Here is a 24,257-nt window from a genome sequence, read left to right as displayed (position 1 = left end):
CTTGGAGAGCCTTATTAAATCAGGCTCACTGAAAGGATTTGAAAGTTGATTATATTTATGTAAATGTTTACATTACTTTTTTAAAGCTGCATTGCAACATTTTAGAATTATCTATAGAAAGTAGAGGACCATTGGAATTAAATTAGTATTGTAGTTACTAGAAATTAGAAATCAGGTGCATTTCTAGGGATACTATGCTAAAAGACCCATTCTAGGCCTTCATAACTTCCCATAGCATTTATTTCTGCTTTATCATGCCATTTATATTGCCCCCTCGAAAAGGGAAAGACTCATGGGACTGTGCAAGTTAACCCAAAGAACTGAGAACATATTAACTATAGAAATAATAACTATAAAGAACAGCACTGGAGAGCATGTGAACATCATAGCCATATCTATTTATGGTCTCTGGTTTGACTACTTAGTTGTTTTTTCATTACAACCTAGGTGTGGGTTTTAAGCTAAACTTACCATCAAATATTTCATTGTTATTTGTAAAATAATTCATTCCAAACTCCATTTTTCCCAAAGTTTTTCCTTAATAATAGTGTAATGGAATGGTTCAAAAACAAATAGACACTATGCAGATAGGAGGGCAAATTTTACCTTCAGACCTTACTTATTAGGTGCAAAGTCCAATTTACTGTGACTATACTTTTATTTTAACTAAGGCCAATCTGTTTATTTTATTTCCATGTTTAACTGTTATAGGTAATCTCCCCTTCACTTGGTGGATTGGACGTACTAACCAAACTCATTCCTTTTGGAGTGGCTCATCAGCAGATGCTGCAAAATGTACATGTGGAATTGAAGGGAACTGTATTGATTCTCAATATAACTGCAACTGTGATGCTGACAGGAATGAATGGTAATATAAATATTACTAATTGTAAATAGTGTTTGCATGCTTATTTAAATCAAATTTCAACTTATTCAACAATAATTATGCCTACTTATGACTATGTTAAATGATTTTCCATTTTTTTTTTATTTTTATCTGTTGATTCTATGTTACCATTTTTTTTTAATTTTTATTGTGTGGGGTATAAGGTTCACTTGCCTCTTGTTCTTCTCTATTGTACAGGAACATGATGGTGAGAGCTCCCTTTACCTTAAATTCTGGTGCATTGTTTCTCAACCAGGGTTCCCCTAGAGTTTGTTCAGATCAGTTTTCATGCTCAGGTCAGTTTAACTGATTTGGCTTGTATGTCAGAGCCCTAGTTGGTAACGGCCCTGAGATCTGGCCTAAATAGTCTTCAGCTTAGGCTAGAAGTCAGGTCCCTAGACGCACAGCTAGGGGGGTCTCTTCATGATAATCTTATCTCGATCTTATTTATGAATAAACCTACAAAACTTTCACTATCAAAGGAAGGCTGTTCTAGTGCCTCATCCTTATGAATATATAAGGAATACAAATTTGGATACAAGCAAAATGTATTAGCAGTTCAACAGTGTTGGATGATCTATCTGCTTTATGGCTGGAGAACCAGCAAGGGGTGGCCTATTAGCCCTTCTTCATCTACAAGTTATGCTTATACTTAAGTATACTAAATTAGAAAAACACAAATTTGAAATCCTAACTAAAAAAAAAAGACCTGGACAATTATATATAACATTTTGTGTTTGTGATGCCTTTGATTTGTACTTTTAAGGATATAACATAATTTTAAAGCCTTTCAGAAGGCTACTGAGAGATAAAAAAAAAATATTTTACTGTTTATATCTGTGTAACAGTGTGCAACACATAAACATTTTATTTATTAGGCAGAACACCAGGCAAACTGCAAATACAGATTTAGGATTCAATCATGTGCTATGTTAGCTTCTACAAGATTTGTATAACCTCCCTGTTAGTTGAATAACTGTGAATGACTACAGAATTGTTAATTTCCTATCAATTTCTGCCATGACATATTGAAAATATAGGTAGAAGAAAAAAAATGGTATTGGTTTATGTATCATATTTTTGTTTGACAAAATCAGTGAAGTGTTATTTAGGTATTTCAGCCTATAAATGCAGACATATACATGGGCAGATCATTCTCTTAGTATTTCTTAGTTTAAAAAATTTCAACATGGTTTGTATTAAGAATCATATTTTATTGTTGTAATAAATGGATAAATGGAACACATTGATGAATAAAGTTGCTATATCTACAGAAAAAAACACTATTTTTTTTAATTCAAACCATCATTGGCATATAGAAAAATTGTATTTTCTGTTCTAATTCTTTAAAAAAAAAAAAAAAGAATGTGATGATTTCTGGGATAAAATTTTACTATGCAAAAGCCATGTTTGTTACATCCAATGCCCCCCAAATAAAAACATAAAATATTACATATTTACTCCAAAATGCAATAGAACATGTAGAAAATGCAATAGAAAAAACAAAAAAAAAAAACTAAAGCAGTTACAAATGTACTTGGTGATTTTCCTGGACTTCTGCTTCAAGATAAATGTGAATAATAATGTAAAATAAATGCATAGCATGGCTAGTTATGTTTGGTTTAATCAGTTATTGCATTAAAAATATTACCTTATTTTTAGGTCAAATGACACTGGATCACTTTCTAATAAAGATCACTTACCAGTAACGCAGATTGTTATAACTGACACAAACAGACCACATTCAGAAGCTGCTTACAAACTTGGTCCTTTGCTTTGCTGGGGAGATAGTAAGTATATTTAAATTGGAATTATTTTGGAAAGTGGGTTGGAAAGTGGTAAATTGGAAAGTGTGAATATGAGGTTGGTTTGCTTTTTTGCTGTGCATCTCATTGTAAATATTTACCTTTCTGGAGGCACAACAGGAAAGGAGAAGAAATCTCTCAGAACATAGTCCATTGGAAGATTACCCCATACCTTCTCTTCTGTAGCATTGGTCATAAGTAGAAGATAATTTTTCAACTGGGCATACATACAGCCCATCTTTCCCTCTAAATTACAATAAATCAGTATCTGTTAACACCCAATCGAACCAGAAGATAAACAAATACATTTATTTTCTCTTTATATTTTGTAATACATTATAAAGCTGAGCTTTAGGCAAGCAGGTAAATACACAAATAAAACATTTAATATTGGAACTATTTTATATTCGCAAAAGATTCATTCTCTAGCCTCTGGCCTGTTATTTGGTTAGGGCAGGAGTAAAAGGATGTTTTATGGTGATTTCTGATCTCACAATTTGGCTGGATATTATTTCTTATCCTACTAGGCCAAGTCTGCGTTCTGTTGTAAAGATAATTTTAGGATGCCAATATCTTTGTTATCTGTAACACTAGTTAGGGTTGGTTTATTAAAGGCCTTTAAGGTTAAGACAGTTCTCTATATTTGGAGGCTGTTGAAAGAAAGATGGCTGTTGGAGTTCTTAACACATAAGGTTTGATTTACTAAAGAAGTTTAGACAGCTAACTGAAATGTTAGTAATCACTCATAGATGAGGTGAAGCTCTGGTTACCTAATCTGCCGAGCGAGTCACACTCGGGGTAAAGAAAAGATGCTGAGAGTGGTAACCCCCGAGTCAAACTTGGGGTAGCTAAACCAATGTAAAACAATAGTAAATAGAGCCTTACATGATCCGCGGGCACCCTCCTTCATGATCCCCATCTTCTTGCTTCCTCCGGGCCAGCGTCCTCAGCATCTCAAAAATCAACGGGCTGTTCCCATTGACGTTGGTGCGTGCGGACGTTTCCATTCGGGGCCTGGCCAAAGGTGTAGGATAAGCGGGAGGCCCCCGCCTGTGACCACTACGCCTATAGTTTTTTCACTTACCCGGTGGGGCTTTTGGCTCCAAGGCTCCAAGCACCCAGCGCATTCCAGGCACGACCCGCCCTGAGGACAGTGGAAGGTGGGGAGTTTGACTGGGGCAGTACACCTGTCAAACAGTAATGCAGGTGTCCCTAAGGCGAGCTCAGGGGGAACTGAAACCTCCCATGGAGCAGACGGGCTACAGCTCCCTTAATCTTGATTTTCAGTATGAATACAGACCGTGAAAGCGGGGCCTCACAAGCCTTCTGACTTTTTGGGTTTTAAGCAGGAGGTGTCAGAAAAGTTACCACAGGGATAACTGGCTTCTGTTGTATTGCATTTAATAAAAAATAACTGTATTGAATGAATACAGTGGATTTATATTTGTAAAAGCAGTACATTGTCTTTCATGAACATTTATTTTACAGTATAATATAATAATATAATAATATATATATATATATATATATATATATTATATATATTTTTTTTTAAATGTTATTTTTTAAATTATTTAAAAAAAATAAATTTATTCTATTTATTATTTTGACATGATTTTGTGTTTCAAACTTTATTATACTCATACTATTATATTATACTGTACAATAAATTTTCATGAAAAGCAATTTACTGCTTTTAGACATATAAATTCGGACAAAAATAAACCTCCCAGGAGGTAAGATTTAACCTGTTATTAACATTTCTTTGCACAAGATTGGGCATTCTTTGCAAAGTGGATTTTCCCCATATCCCCTAAGCTAATTGATTTAACTTTGCATAGCGATCATTCACTTTTCTAAATGAACAGCCTAAACCCCTTAAAAAATCAACCCCTTATGTCTATAGCAGTGGTTATCTACCTTTCTCGCACCACGGCCCAACCTAGGGAGGGAGAGAGAGTTGGTAAAAAGAGTCGGTGGGTGTCAGGGTGGGGACTAAGTAGACAAGATCAGATGGGGGTCGTGGCGAAAGTGATCATACCGGACAAGAGATAGAGTTGTCAGGGGGACGGGGACGTTGCGGTGTTGGGGGGGACATATGTCACAACAACTACACTACTACTCTATTCTCAGCAGCTCTGCCTCCTGTCAGCACACAAGCTGAAAATAGCACATCAGTGTAGGAGAGCTGGTGAGCTGACAGGTGGCAGAGCTGCAGAGAAAGCACAGCAATGTACGACTTACATACGTTGCTCTGCTATTCTTAGCAGCTCCATAACCTGTCATCACATTGTCACTAGCTTCAGAGAAGTGCAAGGAGGGCCGCTGGTGCTCCCACTACCTGCGTTCTTATCATCTGTAGTCCTCAACTTACTGGAAACAGACCGGCACCTTCCCAGTGGTTGGGGACCACTGGTCTATAGGATAATTTTACATTGGAAATGAATTTGTAAAAGGAATGATGTCCTTATTTAGAACAGAACATACTATTGCTGAAACTCAGAGCTGAACTTCTACAGAATCTGTCTAGTGCATACTGAAAACTGATAAGACTTTAATGAACATGTCTAAAAATGTAAACATGTTATTGTATTAAACACTACCTTAATCAAACACATAAGGCAACATAAATATGACTTTGGGATATGAGTACATTTGCATTTGAATATGTAGACCTTATAAAATGTGTTCCCTGTAATCATCCTCTCCTCAGTAGCTTGCAATTGTAACTTCTAAATCAATATTAATTATCGCATTATATATACCAGAATAGGAATAATAGTTATGTCAGATTTCATGCTTGAAATTATTTCAGGCTTTCTGTTACTTATATACTCACTGCTTGCAGAAAAGTTCAGTATATCTGAAATATGCTTTAATAAAACTTTTTTGCACATTTTATGTAAAGATCCAATAACATTTATGTATTTCATTAGTGAGGAAATATGAAAAAATGCAAATACCAAAAACATACATTAATAACATGTACAAATACAAGGAAGCCGACACAAGGGGCAGGAGAATGCAATGTCTTTACTCCACCACCACCCACTAAAAATGCAAATTAAACAATAAAAAAAACATTTATTATGAAAAAGGTTAAAAAAAAATTACTTTACATCTCGAATTCTGCTGTGCTTCAACAAGCAGTTGCCATATTAATCAATCTTCCTGTGGGATTCTGTGGAAGCTGAGGATTCCACATCTGTAAGGAAAACATTCCCTGGTGGTGTGGGAGTGCAACTTGTTGGATAAAGGATCCTTGCCTTTCTTGGGATCCCAAAAGAAAAGTAATTGATATTAACCTTTTCTTGGTCGTTAGAAAATCTGTATGCAATGTAAGTATTTTATGTGTACTTTTTACACATAAAAGGGGGGGGGGATGTCAATAAAAACCACCATTAGTGGTTTTACAAATATTTTTATATATTTATTATAATATGTTGTAATGATATATTTTGCCACATCCATTATGCAAAAGTTAAAGGCAACAGTAATTTTCAGCTAAACAGAGGGTGAAGAAGCCATTAGCAGATGATGATTTATTTCTAAAATTTGAGTTCCATAAAATTCCTTGAAGAAAAGGAAGTTTAAATTAGTAAAACAAAATAAAATTAAAATGTACAGCACAGCAATTTGTGTGAAAATTCTGTATTGAGAAAAGTATACTTTGCACTTGTAAAGATGGAAATAATTATAAACTCATAATTACTTTCCAAAGTCTGTACACTTTTTTAGCATTCTTTATTAAAATAATAAATGGATTTAACCTAACTCAGGACAGCTGTTACATTACATTATTATATTTTGTAGCATTATATTTAATTTTGAAGTTACATTAGTTTCTGTCCTACTAGGGATAAGAGTCTAATGGCCCACAATCTCTCTGTCTCTGTCCCTTTTTGTCTACAGACACATGCATATTAACCTTCCAAATACTTCCAAATGTTTGCTTTAGTTTCCTTCATTTTGCTAGCAATAACAAAAAAATCATTTCCCTCTCCATTTAGTTTTCAAGTTTGATTACAGTCGGTTATGTTTTCCTTTTTGCCTAGGAAGTTTTTGGAATGCAGCTTCTTTTAATACAGTATCATCCTACCTTCATTTTCCTACCTTTGATGGCGAACTTAGTGCAGATGTATCTTTCTTTTTCAAGACTGCGTCACCATCTGGACTATTCCTAGAAAACCTGGGAATCAAAGATTTTATTCAAATTGAATTGGAATGTAAGTCTCTTTTAGTTACCCTTGTTTAAAAATAAAGTCCATAACACAGATAATATCCAGTTAAGTTTGTCTCATAGCTATTATGGAAATGAACTGTGGTAATGAGATACCATTATTACTACATTAGCTGTGCAAGAAACGGTAAAACAGTACAGATTTTTCTGCTTGACTTTGTGTTAAAGAACAGAGATTTAATCTACTTTAGGATGTTTTTCCTTATTTTTAGGTCCACAGTTTAATGTATAAGCAGCAGATACAAAATATTCTCTTTTTTGCATGTTAAAATGTGTATGCTGGATTAAATAGATCTCCTAGATTGTAAACTCCTCAGGGCAGGGTCCTCTTCTCCTCTTGTGTCACTGTCTGTAACTGTCTGTCATATACTACCCCTATTTAATTTTAATTTAGGTTCTTTACTTAGAAAAGTGAAAAATCACTCTGCAAGGTAATATTCACTTAGCTTGATGAATGTGGTTGATTATCAAAGCATACTCATTTATATAAAAATTAAAAAAAAATGTTTTTTGCTTACATAGCTGATGTGAGCAGATCTTTACTTCATTCACTAAGCTAAGTGAATTATTCCTTGCTTATTGAAAATTCACTTCTCTATGTAAACATCGGAAACACTTTTAGTAAATTAACCCTTTTGCTAAATACAGCTCGGAGATTTGATTGTATCTGTCCACTTTTCATTTTCCAGCATCTCCTACTGAATTTGCTATAATATAATTATAGAAATATATATAGTCATGAGAAAAAGTACACCCTCTTTTAATCTCAAATTATTTAAATGTAACATCAGGGGTAAAACAACACATATTTCACTGTGTTAATGTTTATTTACCAAAGGCCAAAATGGGGAAGCCACACCCCATGATTGAATAACTTTGTTGAATCATTTGCAGCAATATTAACATGAAGTAATCATTTTCTGTATAACTTTGTCAGTCTCTCACATTGTTTATGAGTACGGTATATTGTTATCAGTCAATTGAGGTTTGCAGGCATTTGTTTATGCACAGCTCTGTTAAGTTCTAGCAACTAGATACAAATATCTCCCCGGCAGGAGTATAGGAAACTGAGGTGTGGACTAAGTCTCAAGCTTCTGATTTTAAAGCAGAACCAAGGTTCCAATTTGAAAATTTGTGATCAGCCAGGTCTTAATCGGTGAAAGGGGACAGGTGATGTCTTCTGCAATAAAATATACTTACCTGCCTGATCGCTGTCTTCTTCTGAGATAAAATCCTAGACCGCTATGGAACAGGGACAGGTGAGTAAAAATAAAAACAATTCGACCAGTAAAGTATGTTTATTTTGTTGCAGAAGGGAGATCACAATTTTCCATTCCTGTTCTTCTATTAGTTCCACTTTATGACCATTTAGGTATATAGACAGCAATAGGTAGGCTCATAGGTAGAATGTACCATGGTGATATTTTATATAAAGTTAGCTAATTGTAGTCTACAGTTAAAGCAACCATTTTTATTTTACTTGTTGAAAATATAAATTAAAATAATGATGTAATTATAAATCTATACTCCATATGGCTTTTTTCAGCTCCAACAGATGTGTTTTTTTCATTCGATGTTGGGAATGGTCCCATAGAGGTTAGAATACACTCACCAACTCCTTTGAATGACAGTCAATGGCATTTTGTAAAGGCAGAGAGAAACATTAAAGAAGCTTCTTTACAAGTGGATAATTTACCACTAAAAAAGTATACTACTCCTTCCCAAGGTCATATACGGCTGCAACTTTACAGTCAACTTTTCATAGGTAAGTTGTAATTAAATAACATACAAATTTGCAATAACCAGGTGTGATGTTGATAGTAGTGGGAGTAAGAGCACATATAATAATGAACCTGTTAATTTACTTTGTGGTTCAGTAGAAATGTCCATGTTTGGACAAACCCAGCATGAATCAAACCTCTGATTGTTAAGGTTAACAGCTGCTAGCACTACTATTGGCTGGTGGTTGCAAGGGGTGGTTTCTGCTACCCACTGTTTACTTGCTATACAACATCTTTTAGCTGGAAATAACACAAACTTGACTTCTAATATCAACAAATTTTAAAATTTGTATATATGATGTATTTACAGCATACATTTTACATACAGCATTTCATGGAATAGGTAATATATGTTTTAGAAGCATGTGTATATTTTTGATATGTAGTATCATACTGGCGTAGTTACAAAAATAGCCACAAAAAGCCAGGGTACTACATCACAGATTATGCTTTGCAGTGATATCTGTATAATAAGTACAACTCAACTTATTGTAATACTCTAATTAACAAACACAATGAATTTGTATTAATTTTTTAAACTCTTAGTTATGGGGAGACATATTAAGTAAAAATATAGAATACTGAAATAACAATATACTCTACACATTATTCCTGTAAACATCTACATCTATTTAAAAAGTAACTCTTAGTTGGAAGTGATTATTAACGCAGAAGTAATAGAATCAATTTATCATGAATGGTTTAATGACCTTCAATGACTCCTTTTTTGGAATTTGTCTTCCTCTATTTATCAAAAAGGAGAAATTGATTTATTGGAATAATAGTCATTATAAGACAAGAATTTCCATGTATTACCTTGAAAATTAATTGTTTCTAATTAAATGAAGTGTTGCTTCTATATACAAAGCATTTAATTCTCATAGTTCCAGAGGACATTTGTTTGGTACATCCAAAGCTATTATACCGATATAAAGCTAAATATAAACTATTTAGATATTGTGAATACGTGAACATATGTTACCATGATTCCATCCCCAATTAATTTCACATTGAGTTTTGCTAATTTGTTAAATGCTATACTGATTATTTTCAACAAGTCTTTTAATTTGTTAAAACTAGTCATCAATGCCAATTGCAGGATCTTGTTTTTAAGAAGCCCTGTGTCAATAGGCTTCAAGTTTTTGTCAATTGGATTTTGGGACACCTTAGCAAACACCTTTTAAAGTTTGAGGTGCATTTAGTCAGGTACATTTAGTGTTCATTTGGATTTCTTTTGAGTTGCTTCAAGAGCAAGGTCAAGCCCTCTTCTGAGCTGCATTAAGCCATTTTAAGCTATTTTTATATTCCCATAGACTTGTATGAGAGTGAAAATTTCTGATACAAACATAGGCCATTGACATAGGCTCCTTAACCTATATCCCACTTGAGATTTTGCCACTGGTGACTTCTTCCTTCTGCTAGCTTGCTTTTACTATCTAAACCAGTAATGTTACACTTTGTCACTTATATGGAGTCTTTTTCTAGAGAGACATCATGGTTTAATGTCATCTTTTACAGTAGGTCTGCTCTTCTACACAAGTTATTCTCAAATAAATCGATCCAGTAAAATAAGTTTTTCCTTTTTTTAATGTAGAAAGAGAAGAACCGAGGTAGGCTTTTTGGGCAATTACTTTAGTAAAAACAAAAAGTGATTACATATTCATACATATGCATAAAGATTATTGATATCAAGTGTGTTCACAAATCATCATGTGGGAACACTTCATTGACAGATCTTTTTTGGAATGATCCACATTTGTCTTGTTACCTGATGCGTTTCGCATATTTCTTTCCTCAGGGGATTTGAGACTTTAAACTGTGATAGTTTTTTTGTTATGGAGGTGAGTTCTTTAAGGAGCAGAGGGGGGAATTATTTCCATGTCCTTAATGGAGTCAGGGAGCAATCGGGTATTTTGAGGGGTATTACACCAGTGTAATCAAAAGGTTTCCTTTGAATAGTTGGTGAAGAGAGTGAAAGGAATTGGATGTCTGCCGCCAGTTTCAAAAATTTTCCTTCTCTGGCACCAGTTTTAGAAACCTTGTCACCAGCAACCAATTTGACTGAAAAACATCTGGATCACATAACTTAAATCACCCAGGAGTACGCCATATACTATGAAAAGAAACCTAAACCTAAAGAAGCACCTATCATAAAGCTATACTAAGTACTTAGGCTATATTTTTTCTGGCATGTCTCCGGGAACCTCCTAAATTCCCTTCTTGATTGCACCTGTGATGTTTAGTGTAACACAGAGTAAATTCATATTCATAAGTCATCCCTAGGAGTCTACAGAAAGTGTACAGTGCAGGGGAAAAGACTGAAAAAAGCAAGGGAAAAGATATAAATTTAAATTAAAACCAGTTTTATTGTCTATTGATTTTGCTAATGAGTCTGTAATTTTTCAACTTTTCCTAGTAGACCAAGCTATTTAGCAAATGAGACAAACCATAAACCATCTAACATTGACAGGGATATTTACAGCTTTTATTTATGTAGGTAAAACCTTTATCCAAAAGAGAATGAAAATGTTACTGTAACTGCCTAAAAATTGATGGCTGGAGTTAAAATGGCTTTCCGCAGCTTGAACCTTCAAAAAGAACCAGCATCTGGGGCTTCTGCAGGCAACATTTTTCTGGCATGAGGACGTGGTAAAACACATCACAACCTTGAATTAGCTCTAATTCGGCCACCAAACCTAAGGAGGGTACACTGACTGTCTTACATGTTGTTCTTGGTTTTAGATGTTCATTAATGGTGTTTGAAAACCATCTGCTGTTTATTAATTTCCTTCTTCCATTTAAAGATGTAAAATGATTCACAACTGCATCTGCCTATGAGTGCATGCTGTTGCATTTTCTGTATACTGTAAATTGAAGGATAATGGTTTGCTTTAGCCATAATTGATAAATTGTCATCTTAGGCCATCTGTGTTAAAAAAAGATTAGGAAACCACAAAACAACCATGCACAAATATATAAATATAGTAGGTGCCAGACAATAAAGCTTGGATAAATCTCAAATTTTTAAGCATCAAAAATATATCTTTTACATCAATATTATTTTAATTAGATCAAAAAGAAGATACTTTTCAGATTTTTAAGAAGATTAGAAAAGAATTGTTCATATATCCTTTTTTTATATTAGGATTAACTATCAAAAACGTTTGTCAGGTAGAATTACCTTGTTTAGCACTGTCTTCCTGAGGGTGCTATGGAATGGACAAGCAATTCACAAGGTATTAACTTTAATAGGCTGTCATTACTACACTGTGAGCAGAATACATTCACCTGGTGCTCAATACAGCTCTTGGTCCAGCTGCCGTTTTTAATGAAAGCTATAAACCCTGTCAAACTCTGATTGCAAAAGAACAGAGAATAAATTATCTCCCTGTGATCTAATAGGATTAAAGAAGAACATATGGACAGAAGTGAGAAAGGTGTGATATGGCAAAATTTGAGCTTCTAAAAGAACTTTCTTAAATAATTTTAGCCACCAGTTCTTGTGTTTCTCACCATTTTGAAAGACTGGACTCCAGAACGAAAACATCTACACTGTAATCTTTTGTAGTTAAGTGCCATTTAGTTCAGAAAATAAAAAGGTAGCAGAGGATGCAGCAGTCAGAAGATAATGGCTTTAAAATACTATGTTAAAACTTTAAAAATAGCAATTCAGCAAATTATACTACAAATGATATAGGGGATATATTCTCCCAGCCAGGCTTAGTAAAGACATGTACCTTTAAGATGCCACAAAAAGAATATGAGCTGTTAAAAAAATTCTGAAATGATGTACCTAGTACAATTCGGAAACAATAGGATGATTCATGACTTGCAAAAGAATACGAGCACCAGATTTCATAAAATGTTGCTTGTATGTAGCTTCCATTTCCGTCATACTTTGCTCAAGGAAAATATCAAAGGATGTTCATTGTCTCCATCTGTCACTGAATTTTTGGATAAGTTGTCAGAACAAATTCAGTTATATTGAATCAGTTTGAAAGAGTTGGACTTTTCAACATGTCTGGAATCTAGCAAAATAAATCCAAACTGCACTATAAACAATTTAAATTGGACTGAGTAAATTTCTCTGTTACATGACATGACATTAAAGGTCTATTAGAACAGTGACTTTGACAAAAGTATATGCAAAAGTTTTCAGCTATTGGAAGTAATAACATTTTGATTAATGCTGGAATAAGTGCTCAGAAGAGTCCAGGTATTATTTATCATTCAGTTACTTGATCATTACACCAAAGCTAGATAATAACAACATATTACTGTATTTTTATTTTAAAAACAATACGCACCTTGCATTTTATTTCACCCGAAAGTTTCAAGTAGCTTCTATCAGTTCTTTTTGAGAATGGATGTGTAAATAAATGTTACCTTTCCCAAGGGTGTGACAAATGTCTGGATCGCTGCACTTTACTTCAAAATCAGCACTGGTGCTGCACTGAATGAAATCTGTAGATTTTATATCCAAAACAAGAACTGCACTATGTGGCATGAAAAAAAGTGCAGTAATCCTGATATTTGTTACACCCTCAGGAGAAATAACTCTTAATAACACAAAATTACCTGGAGTTGTGCTTTAAAAAAAACTTGATAGGTAAAAGCAGGAAACATATATATATATATATATATATATATATATATATATATATATATCAAAATGCAATTTACCCCATATAAATTATCAATAATAAAATCTGTGATTGATATAAAATAATTTCACCATAATCCTAAAATATAAATAAATGTGCTTCCAGTAAATCATACTGATAACTTGTCATATGTGGTAAATTTTCTGTATTACAGATGGTGGAGTAAGTGACCTCAACAGTTATGAGATATGATATGATATGAAGATAACATTTTATATATACTTTTTTTTTTATGGCAATCCCTTTATATTGCACAGCCTTTTAAAATACAAATGGGATATTCATATACTGATTTTCTCGTATCAGATATGTGATCTAGATGTGTGGTTCGTGCCAAACTCTAACCTGGATTATAACATTGGCATATGGTGCATTTCATTTTTACTCTGTGACATTATATACAATAAGTTAGTAAGTAAATCATCTTTAGACATGATTTAAGTAATATGGTATTCAGTATAGATTACTGATGGAATATATCCTTATTTGATATGCAACAGATGTTAGTGTACAGTTAAGTAGAGAAAAATAGAATTAATTGTCTTTCTTTCAAATTAATTCAGTTTGTTAGGAGCTGAGTGCTAGTTTTGAACTGAAAATCCTCGAAAAGTCAAATCAAATAATTTGTGCTTTATGACTGCCAAATCTGTGACATTTAATTAACTGAATGAAAAAGAATGACTCACAATTGGAATTCTGTTTTCAATAGCCACTTCTAGTTGTACTTATAATAAACAATAAAAGCAACTGTTTACTGACTGTCTGAATCTGGCTATAGGGATTTGTAAACGATGTAATAATCTTCTATTATTCAGCTTCTCTCAGGAAATCCCTGGTTACACAAAAAATGGGCCTGATGCCAGCCAACCTGGGAAAAAAACTGCAATCAGAAAAAGCCTTTTTACTTTTTCAAGTGCCCAATTTCTCAAATATTAGAGGCTAATATATACTAGCACATAGACTAATTTCACTCTACCCAGATAAAAGCCATATTCAGCCCATACTCATGCAATTTTAAAAGTAGCAACCACTTTGGATTCCATAAGTACGGTTGACCCAATGTTTTGTTTGAGCATAGGCTTTGAGTAATGATGGCATTTTTGTGTGTTGGTATTGCACCGATAAATGGACTATTGAAACATTGTTTTCCATTTCCCTGACATAAATAAAGTTGAGCCCATGTAGTTGTGGCCATGGAGCAGTCGTCTTCATTCCCTTGCGAAAACCATCCTTGTGATATACACAAGAATCTTAAAACTGCATTCTGGACAGGCATATTCAGTTTAACTCAATAATACATCCTTACCTTTGTTTTTGTTTTTTTATTTCAAGTAGTGCATTACACTTGGTATTAGCTTCTTTCAGTCCCTGTATTGCCGGGTTCGGACAAGGGGCGGCAGGAAAACAGACAGGACTGTGTATTGTGCCAGAGCTGTGTTAGAATGGAATAGAATAACTATACAAACTATGTGGTCAGAAAAACATTTCCAATATACGCATTTTCTCTGAGTATTTATCAATCTTCCTGAAGTTTAACTTTTATTATGTATCTCAGAAGAACAGAGCATTATTATGTTCAGCTACGTCAGGAAATACAGGGTCAAACAAAATATTTTAGGTAGTGTTTAATTTTACTGTGCACTCTAAAGATAACCTTTTTTTATAACAACATGGTACTGTATATTGGTTCAGTTTGAGGAAATCAAACATTTTCTAAAATGTCTTCAAAAAGTTTTGTGAGAGTATTTTTATAATACAAAATGTAACTGGAACAAATGCAGTCTTCATAGATACCATGCTATATCTACCAAGTGCATGGATGCTTCCCTTGTGTCTAAGTACAGTTCTGTGACTTGTGATGTAATCTCTTTTGCAAAGTACAATGATGCTTGTCTGCATACCTTTACATGCACACACTACGCTACACAAAAACCTTGGTAATGAGAGTGGCAAGCCAGAAGATTGGGGGATAATAATCACTGTTCCTACTCCTAAGAACAGAATCAAATAAGGTCTAAAAGTAAAAACAGCTCTTGAAACTATCATGTATTTTAAAACAAGGGGATGGGACTTCCGGTTCCGGCGCCCCGCGAGCAGGCAGCATGTAAGCCCGGCTCCCGCTCGCCTCCGGGATTCCAGCTTAATGAGCGGGCACTACCTCCGCTCCCCCGCCCGCATCTCAGCACATACTTACCAGCGCATGGATGGACAGATTTCTGGAGCCGTCTTCTTCTTCTAAGCAGCAGGATACCATGGGGAAGAGAGATAAGATCCGCTCTACCCCCTCCAAGATGGCCGCCGCATCCTTCTCTTCACATGCCTCCAGCGCTGCTGAATTAAAGGTACAGTCTTCTGATCATTCAGAGAGTTCTCAACCTGAAAAAATAGCTGATGCTGTTGCTGCCTTGCTAAAACCAACACTACAAGAGGCCATTGATGCTGCAGTACAAAAATGCATACAATCTGTGCGGAAGGATTTAAAGGAACAGTCACATAGATTAGATAATGCTGAGCAGCGCATTACACTAGTTGAGGATGCTGTTACCTCTCGCAGGATTACTTTATCTACGCTAGAAACCAAAGCACAAGCATTGCAGGATAAAATAGAAGATTTAGAGAACAGATCCAGGCGCAATAATTTGCGCGTCGTGGGTCTTCCAGAGAACATTAAACCAACGCAGCTGCATGATATCTGCTCTACAATATTACCCAAGCTATTGGGCCTTACTGCACCCTGTAAAGTTGAGCGTGCTCACAGGCTGGGTCCAGCTCGCACGGAGAGGTCTAATTCTAGACCCGTACTGGTCGCCTACTACTATTATGCTGATAGAACCCGTCTGCTTCAAGCTTTTCGGAACCAACGCAAGCTGCAATATGAGGGTGCCTCTCTGCTACTATTTGCGGACTATTCGGCAGAAGTCTTGTGCAAGAGGCGCAGCTTCCAACGAGTATATTCCATGCTATACCATCATAAATTGCGTTTTACCCTGGCTTATCCTGCAATCCTACATTTTACTGATACTCAGGGGAGAAAATACTCGCTCACCTCGGCCGAGGAGGCCGAAAATTTGGTCCACACTTTAACATCTGAGCTGTCACCTGCACCATCAGAAAATTCTGGTACCTCCCCACCACGTTTACATGGGCACTCCTTGATCCCGGTGCACTCCCCAAAAGTACCTAAGCAATCGGATGGTCCTCCCACCAAGAAGATCCGTGATGCACACCGCTCTGAGATGCAATCAAAGGCGAGATAACCTGATTCAAGATCCATCTTCCTCTTTTTTTCAGGAAGTTTCTAGTTGGATAGCCCAGGACCCTACCCCTTGCAAAATAGTTGGGGGAGATTTCAATTCTGTTATGGTGCAATCGGAGGATAGACAATCTACTCCAACCCCAACTACTGCCAAGCCATCATCCCACTCGGTACTGGCAGATTTTGTTCAAGCAATGTCTCTGAATGATGTTTGGAGGCAGTACCATCCCCTAGAACGCCAATTTACCTTTGTATCTCAGGCCCATATAGCGCAAGCCCGCTTGGAATATTTATTTTGCACAGATGCAATCCTGGAGAGATTAGAGTTACCAGAAATTCATGTTATGGCGTTATCAGATCATTCCCCCATATCTGTTACAATGCGGGACAGTTTTCCCAAGGACGACTACATACCTTGGCGCATTCCCTCTTATCTATGTAAGGATCCCGAGTTCCAGGGAATGCTAACGTCATCATGGCTAGAATATACTCAACATAATACAGCTCATAGAAAAGAACCGATACTTTTTTGGGAAGCGGGTAAAGCCTTCCTTCGGGGAAAGATCATCTCCTTTATGACCAAAAATAAAAAGATGACCCTTTCTCATTTCTTGTCTGCTCAACGCAATCTTAGAGACGCGCAACAGGCGCTCACTGATAATCCCTCCCCAACTGCTAGACAGATATGGCGTGACTCCAAGCATCAATTTGACTTAAGGTTATACCAATATGAACAACTGAAATCTAAGTATAGAGATTTGGAGTTTCATAAATTCGGTAATAAATCAGGCAAAATGTTGGCGAATTTGGTTCGTGCAAAGTATAAACCAACTTATATTCCAAAACTGAGATCATCTGAGGGTATCGTGGTTACCTTGCCCAAAGAGGTGAACCGATATTTAGCACAATACTTTCAGGATTTGTACTCACTCCCAGTTACAGATGAGACAGCTGGTTCTGCATTCCTGTCATCAATTGATATGCCCCGATTGCAACAAGTTGATTTGGAGACTTTAAATGCCCCTATTACAAAAGAACAAATTCAAAGGGTTATCAAGCACTTGAACAATGGGAATGCCCCTGGACATGACGGCTTTACAGCCGAATTTTCCAAATTTCTTGGACAGGAGGTGGTTGATGACCTTCATGCCATGTACTCCACCTTATGGGAGGGAGGCACTTATTTTCAGTCTGGGCAAGAAGCCTATATAAAGCTTATCTTAAAAAAAGGATAAGGATCCATGTGATCCGGAATCCTACCGCCCTATTTCTCTGATAAACATTGATGCAAAAATTTTATCCAAAATTCTTGCTGATAGACTGGCTAGGATATTGCCTTCTCTTATTTCCCCATCACAGGTGGGCTTTGTACAGGGCAGATTTGCAGTAGCTAACATCAGGAAAGTGTTGGTGGCGTTGGAGATGGCCAAACAACAACAACCTGATCCTGGTTTGGCTATAATTGCAATAGATGCACAAAAAGCATTTGACACAGTGAACATAACATGGCTTTTTAAGGTGCTTCGTCACATTGGGCTGGGAGGTTCATTTCTGAACTTATTGGCAGCGATGTATGCATCCCCGAAGGCCAATATACTTACACCTGGGTTCCTGTCTGGTCCCCTCACATTGTATAGAGGAACCAGGCAGGGATGCCCCCTATCACCCCTCCTGTTCAACCTTGCACTAGAACCACTGGTTAGATGTTTGGACACCACCCCCTCTCTGCATGGTATTCCGGTGCATGATGGTGAGTTGAGAACCACCTTTTTTGCGGATGACATTTTGATATTCACATCTGCTCCTAGAAGGGATAGTAATGCTATTAGAACAATATTCTGTACATATGAAAGTTTCTCGGGCCTCAAAATAAATTTTGCAAAGAGTGAAATTCTCTCTTTAGCCAGATCTAGGACGGTTGCTGACCGCTGGAAAGCGCAGGTTCCGTTCAAAATTGCTTCACACTCTATAAAATATCTAGGCTTGCACATTGGTTGTATGCCCTCCTCATTGTACTCTTTGAATTATCCTCCTTTGATCACCAAAATAATGCGGGAATTGAAGATGTGGGAGAACCTGCCACTATCTTTTCTAGGCCGCTGTCATTTGGTGAAAATGATGTCCTTCTCCAAATTGTTATATCCCATGCAGACTTTGCCTCTTTTACTCACCCATGCTGATATTAATGCTCATAACAGAGCTTTTACAAAATTTATTTGGGCAGGCAGACGCCCCAGAATTTCGCTTTTGAAATTATATCTACCAAAGACGGAGGGTGGGGTGGGCTTTCCAAATATCAGGCTTTATAATTTGGCCTGTGTAACCAGACATGTTGTGGATTGGCTTGGAGGCACTTCCTATTATTCCAACTTGTCCCTTGAAAGTGCTATGTCCCATCCATGGAATTTGTGTGCCCTATTACATTGCAAATTGGCAGCGCTTCCACCATCTTTACGCCATAACCTAAAAATCAGGGATACGGTAGTTACATGGAAGGTGATTAGACAAAAATTCAAACTTCCTTTCCGCTTCTCCCAATATCTTCCTATATGTGGCAATCCCCTGTTTCCCCAAGCGCAGGAATATGGAGCATTTAGAATATGGAAAGAGAAGGGTCTGGTTTATTTTAAAGATCTCTTTGGACAGGATATGTCTAAATTACCCCTATCGGCTCTGCAAAATAAGTATAATATTCCTGGGTGGGCGCTCCATCCCCTGTACTATAGTCAGGCGGTGTCCTATCTCAGATCTTTGGCTCATCAGCATGTAGACTTTTTGGGTTCCAGTGGCTTTGACAGGCTTTTAACGTTGTCCCCTCCCAGTATATCTATTATACATGCCTATCTGTTGCCTTCTTTTACTAAACCCCTATCAGTCTCCAATGTAAAACTATGGCAAAGAGATTTTCCTGATCCGGGGATTGTTGATATAGTTATACAGGGTTACTTGACAGTCAGAAAGTCTATTGTAAATGAGGTATGGAGAGAATCGCAGTTTATGTTGTTACATAGAGCCTACAAAGTGTTCAGGCCTGCAACACTAGATGTGCAGCTTAGACAATGGCATTTTCAATGCCCTAAATGTAATAGTGCTAATGCCTCTCTCACTCATCGCCTTTGGTTCTGTCAAAATATTGAGCATTTCTGGCGTCAGATTATTGCGTTTGTGTCCAATGTTACTGGATATCTTATCCCTAACACCCCTTCCCTCCTTCTGTTCGGTTCATGGGAACATGCCAATCAGGATGGCATGCCACGTTCTTTACAACGTTGGACTAATGTCTGTTTGTTAGCTGCCAGAAGAATGATTATGTACAATTGGACTCAACCTTTACCTCCCACATTGGAGCAAGTCATCACCGCCTTGAAAGCTTTATTTCATACTGAGATGTTGGACGCCCGGATTCAGGGTGATGATCGTATAACTTGTTTCTGGCAACAATGGTACAAATTTATGGTATGTACGTTAACGACCCCGAGAGCTCATGGATTTGAAAGAGTTTCAATATCTACTTGGTATATTACAAATGTTACATTTTCTGCAGATACAAATGGTTGATAACTTTTATATTTTTCAGCTTCAAGTGTCCCCCTCCCCCCTATTTTTTCTTTTTGTTCTATCCCCCTGTTAATTGGTGTTCTTATGTTGTTTTGTTGTAAAATGATAAAACTAATAAAAATTGGTTTGAAAAAAACAAAAAAACAAGGGGATGAACTGAAGGTTGTTCAATTCCCTTTGTGTGGCTATGTATCCTGGACAACATCTTGATGTTTTATTCCCTTTATAGGTGGAACTCCTTCAAGACAGAAGGGTTTTTTAGGATGTATCCGCTCTTTAAAATTAAACGGCGTTGCCGTTGATTTGGAAGAAAGAGCTAAAGTGACACCAGGAATTAAACCAGGCTGTCCAGGACACTGCAGCAGCTACGGGAATTTATGCCATAATGGAGGGCAGTGTATTGAAAAGCTATCTGGGTTTTCCTGTGACTGTAGCTTATCTGCATACACTGGAGCATTTTGTAAAAAAGGTAGGTGTCATTTCACTTATTTTGCACGCTTTATACATAGATATCTTGTTTTTATTAAAGCCTGGGAAGTTTTATTTAAATGAGTTTGCCTCTCCTAATATTAAAATCTGTCCCGCTGCTAATATTAATTGAGGGTGTTCTTAGCTGTTACATTGGCCTTGATTTGTTAAAGTTTCCCAAGGCTGGAGTAGATACACTCTCAACAATAAAATTGGGTGATCCAGTAAACCTGGATTTGTTTTTTTGAACTTCATTTGCTAGGCAAAGTTTTAAATCATGGTCCAGATCCATTCCGGGTTTGCTGGATCACACAGCTTCACTTTTGAAAGTGTATCCTCTCCAGCCATGGAGAGCTTTAATAAATCAGGCCTATTATCTCCGCAAAGAATTCTGAGTATACCATTGCTCAAAGCTGCTTAGCGTTCCTAGAAAAGACGCAAAGATTTTCTTTTTCCAAAAGACACTAAGATAGTTCATATAGAATAACTTTACTTCTATGCTGTTATGCACAATGCAAAACTTTGTTTTTGTGTTTTTTTTTCAATTACCTTGCAAAATGGTTGTATTCAATATTAGGTATTTAGTATAGCTTGAAAACATACCTAATCCACTTAACTAAATGAGCATTTACTAAGCTCAGTAAATATTCTCTGCTTCTTTATTATATCTACCGAGTAGTTTCAATTTTGTAGGCCACTAAAAAAAATATATATTGATCTGCTATACTGCAATACATGAGTAGCAATAGTAATATATATGCCTGTGAATGAACTAATACAGGGAGTTATTCATCTGATCCTGTTTGTTCATCACTACCTAATATATCCTAATATTTTGCAAAAGCACAGCTGGTGATAATCATTTATATACACCCAGATGCACACATAAAGAACACTAAAAATTCATTTTCTATTCAATTTACTTCTACATATTAAAAGCAAAAATAAATGTAACCCATTTTCTATTTACTGTTTTGCAGAAATTTCAGCATATTTTCAAGCAGAATCATCAATAACGTACAATTTCCAAGAAAATCACACTACTGCTAAAAATTCAAGCTTGCATTTATTTTCTCCTAATACAGGCATATCTTCTAAAGAGAGCATTGTGTTTAATTTTAGAACAACACAAGCACCAAGCTTATTATTTTTTGTGAGTACCTTTACTAAGGACTATATTTCAATCATCATTTCAAAAAATGGTAAGTATGTTCTCAACTCATATATAGACTATATTTTATGAGCTATACCACTAATGATTTTAACTTAAATAGTATATTATCACATATCTTCAGGGTTGGTATAGCATTTCATGTAAAATGTTTTCATTTTATTCATTGCCTTGAGAGAACTGTAGAAGAGACTGCCAATGTACAAAGTATTTTTAAAGTTCAACTGTACTGGTAAATTATATATCTAGTAAAACAAAGCCAGTTTGCATTTTAAACCATTTCTCCCTGTTTCCTGTCCTCTGAGAGCTGTCATCAAAATCCAGACAAATTAGATTTTCTAGCATTTAAGCCTTTACTGTAGCCATTGTTTGGGAATTCAGGAGTTAAATTGCTTAAAGTGTCTAATCCCCTTATGCCTTTTTATGCTTTGCTTTATTACAACTGCCTTGCGGAGGTCACATGCGATTTTCCCATAAGTATTTCCTGCTACAGTGTATCCCAAATTTTTTTTTTTTTTGATTTTACAATTTTCTCTAGGAAGCAGCAGGACTGTAGTTATACTTTAAGACTCCTGACCCCCTTCCTATTAACATAGAATCACTTTTCCATGGCAGTCAAAGTAAGAACTAAGTACAGCCTACCTAGTGAAATACCTACCTTTCTTTCCATTCCCAGTGATGTTCTTCAGTGCTTCACAATCTTTAAAAAGATGTGCTCACTCCCCATGGCTCCATTATTATCCAGAACTATCCACTTAGAGGTTTTGATCCTGGTAGTAGCATGTACCACCATCAAATCCCCTAAGTAGAATAAAAAAACTTAAGGGGATTTATAATCACATAAATGGATTGCAATATGTAAATGGATGACCTTAACTTATACATCTACATGGGGTGAACGTTACGGTTTCGGTATGGTACATTTTACATTACATTCTGGTTGATTCATAATAGAACAAAATTGGTACATTTGTTTAGAGTTAAAGAAAAACTTTTTTGTGGATCCATGGTCCTTTCATTTATTAAGCACATGAGTCTGCAATGGTTTGAGGTACTTTGGTGACTTTGTCTTGAGTGGTTATTAGGAATGGCACTTTTTAAAGACCACAGGGGATGGCAATACCCTGTAATTTGTTGCCTAGTTCTACATCTCTCTTTTAAATACTTTTTCTAGCTATCTGGTGGTCATTGGAAGCCTTGACACAAGCAGTTCAAACTAAGTGTGACAAGTTGAGATGTGGCAATGGTGGTGGTATATCACAGTGACTGTAAATAGAGCAATACCGTGCCTACCCTCATCATTTGTGGTTTTTTGATCTAAGTGTGACAAGTTGCTTTAGGATTGTTTAAAAAATAAAAATGTACTCTATTTCTCCTTAGGAAGTTTACAGATTAGATACAGAATGGATCATCGGCAAGATCCTGAAGTCTTTAGCTTCCATTATAAGAATATGGCTGATGGCCATCTACAGAAAGTAAAGATTTTAAGAAAAGAAGACATTCTCTTTGTGGAGGTATAACAACTTTGGTTATACAATAAAAGGAAGAATAAACAAATTATATGGACAAGTCACATAAACATATTGCAGTAGCAGTTAAAAGTATGTGCCACTGTGTAAAAAGAATATTTATTGATGTGAAAGGTAATCTAAAAAATAGATTTTTTGCTTGCACATGATTGGATGGCTAAAGTTGGAAAAAACTCCAGCACATTCACCAAGTGTAATATTCCATGTGTGGGAATATTTCACTTTTCCAAGTGAACAGCCTATATTTTTGTTATTGACTACACTTCTCATGTCAGTGTAATGGTTGATAAACAATATTTTTATGTTATGGATGGTCATTGCTTCATTATTCAAGCAGATGAATAACAGGGAGAGCTAATAGTTGCATATGAATGTATATGTCTGAAAGATTAAAAATAAATACTAGTTTTTAGCATGCAATTACAGATGCAAGAGACTTCACTTATTTTGCAGTTATTCTTACAAAACCCTAAAATGCATTGTTGTATGAATGTAGTCTACTGTTGCAAAATGCTGCGGGATAGAAAATACTGCATTTGGAATCTTTTAACTTTGGTCAGAATATACATACACAACAGACAATAGGTTAGGTATTTAGGTATTTTAATACCTGATTAGGTATTTGTCAATGTTGTTGCACCGGTAGGCTTTGCTAAACAGATTTATTATACTTAGAAAATGTATTTCCTGAGTTTCTGCTCAGCTACCCTAAAATAGCACTGCAACAGATTAAAACCTGCCCGTTTACCATTTCTTAATCATGCATCTGTTATAAGTGAAAGTCTGCCTTATTTTGCTGAAACATTTTGTTATCTCTGGTGGTAAATCTGTCAGAAAGCTGAACACATGAAAGCTGTCAAATAGAGTTTGTAATTAAAAACAGTCAAAGTTGCAAAGCA

At 35.9% G+C, this 24,257-nt stretch overlaps 1 protein-coding gene across 1 annotated transcript in view; it reads left to right on the top strand.

Moving 5' to 3' along the window:
• The window catches only part of CNTNAP4 (contactin associated protein family member 4), a 223,077-nt gene that overhangs the window by 188,360 nt on the left and 10,460 nt on the right, over positions 1-24,257 (top strand). Inside the window, exons 14-20 of the mRNA XM_072415021.1 lie at positions 712-868; positions 2,549-2,676; positions 6,747-6,917; positions 8,478-8,696; positions 20,420-20,659; positions 21,639-21,860; positions 23,210-23,343. Coding sequence (XP_072271122.1) covers positions 712-868; positions 2,549-2,676; positions 6,747-6,917; positions 8,478-8,696; positions 20,420-20,659; positions 21,639-21,860; positions 23,210-23,343 — 1,271 coding nt within the window. The remainder of the gene's footprint in view (positions 1-711; positions 869-2,548; positions 2,677-6,746; positions 6,918-8,477; positions 8,697-20,419; positions 20,660-21,638; positions 21,861-23,209; positions 23,344-24,257) is intronic.

This window comes from Pyxicephalus adspersus, chromosome 6 (assembly GCF_032062135.1).
Source record: "Pyxicephalus adspersus chromosome 6, UCB_Pads_2.0, whole genome shotgun sequence".
NCBI lineage: Eukaryota > Metazoa > Chordata > Amphibia > Anura > Pyxicephalidae > Pyxicephalus > Pyxicephalus adspersus.
This window is presented reverse-complemented; position numbering and strand designations above follow the sequence as displayed.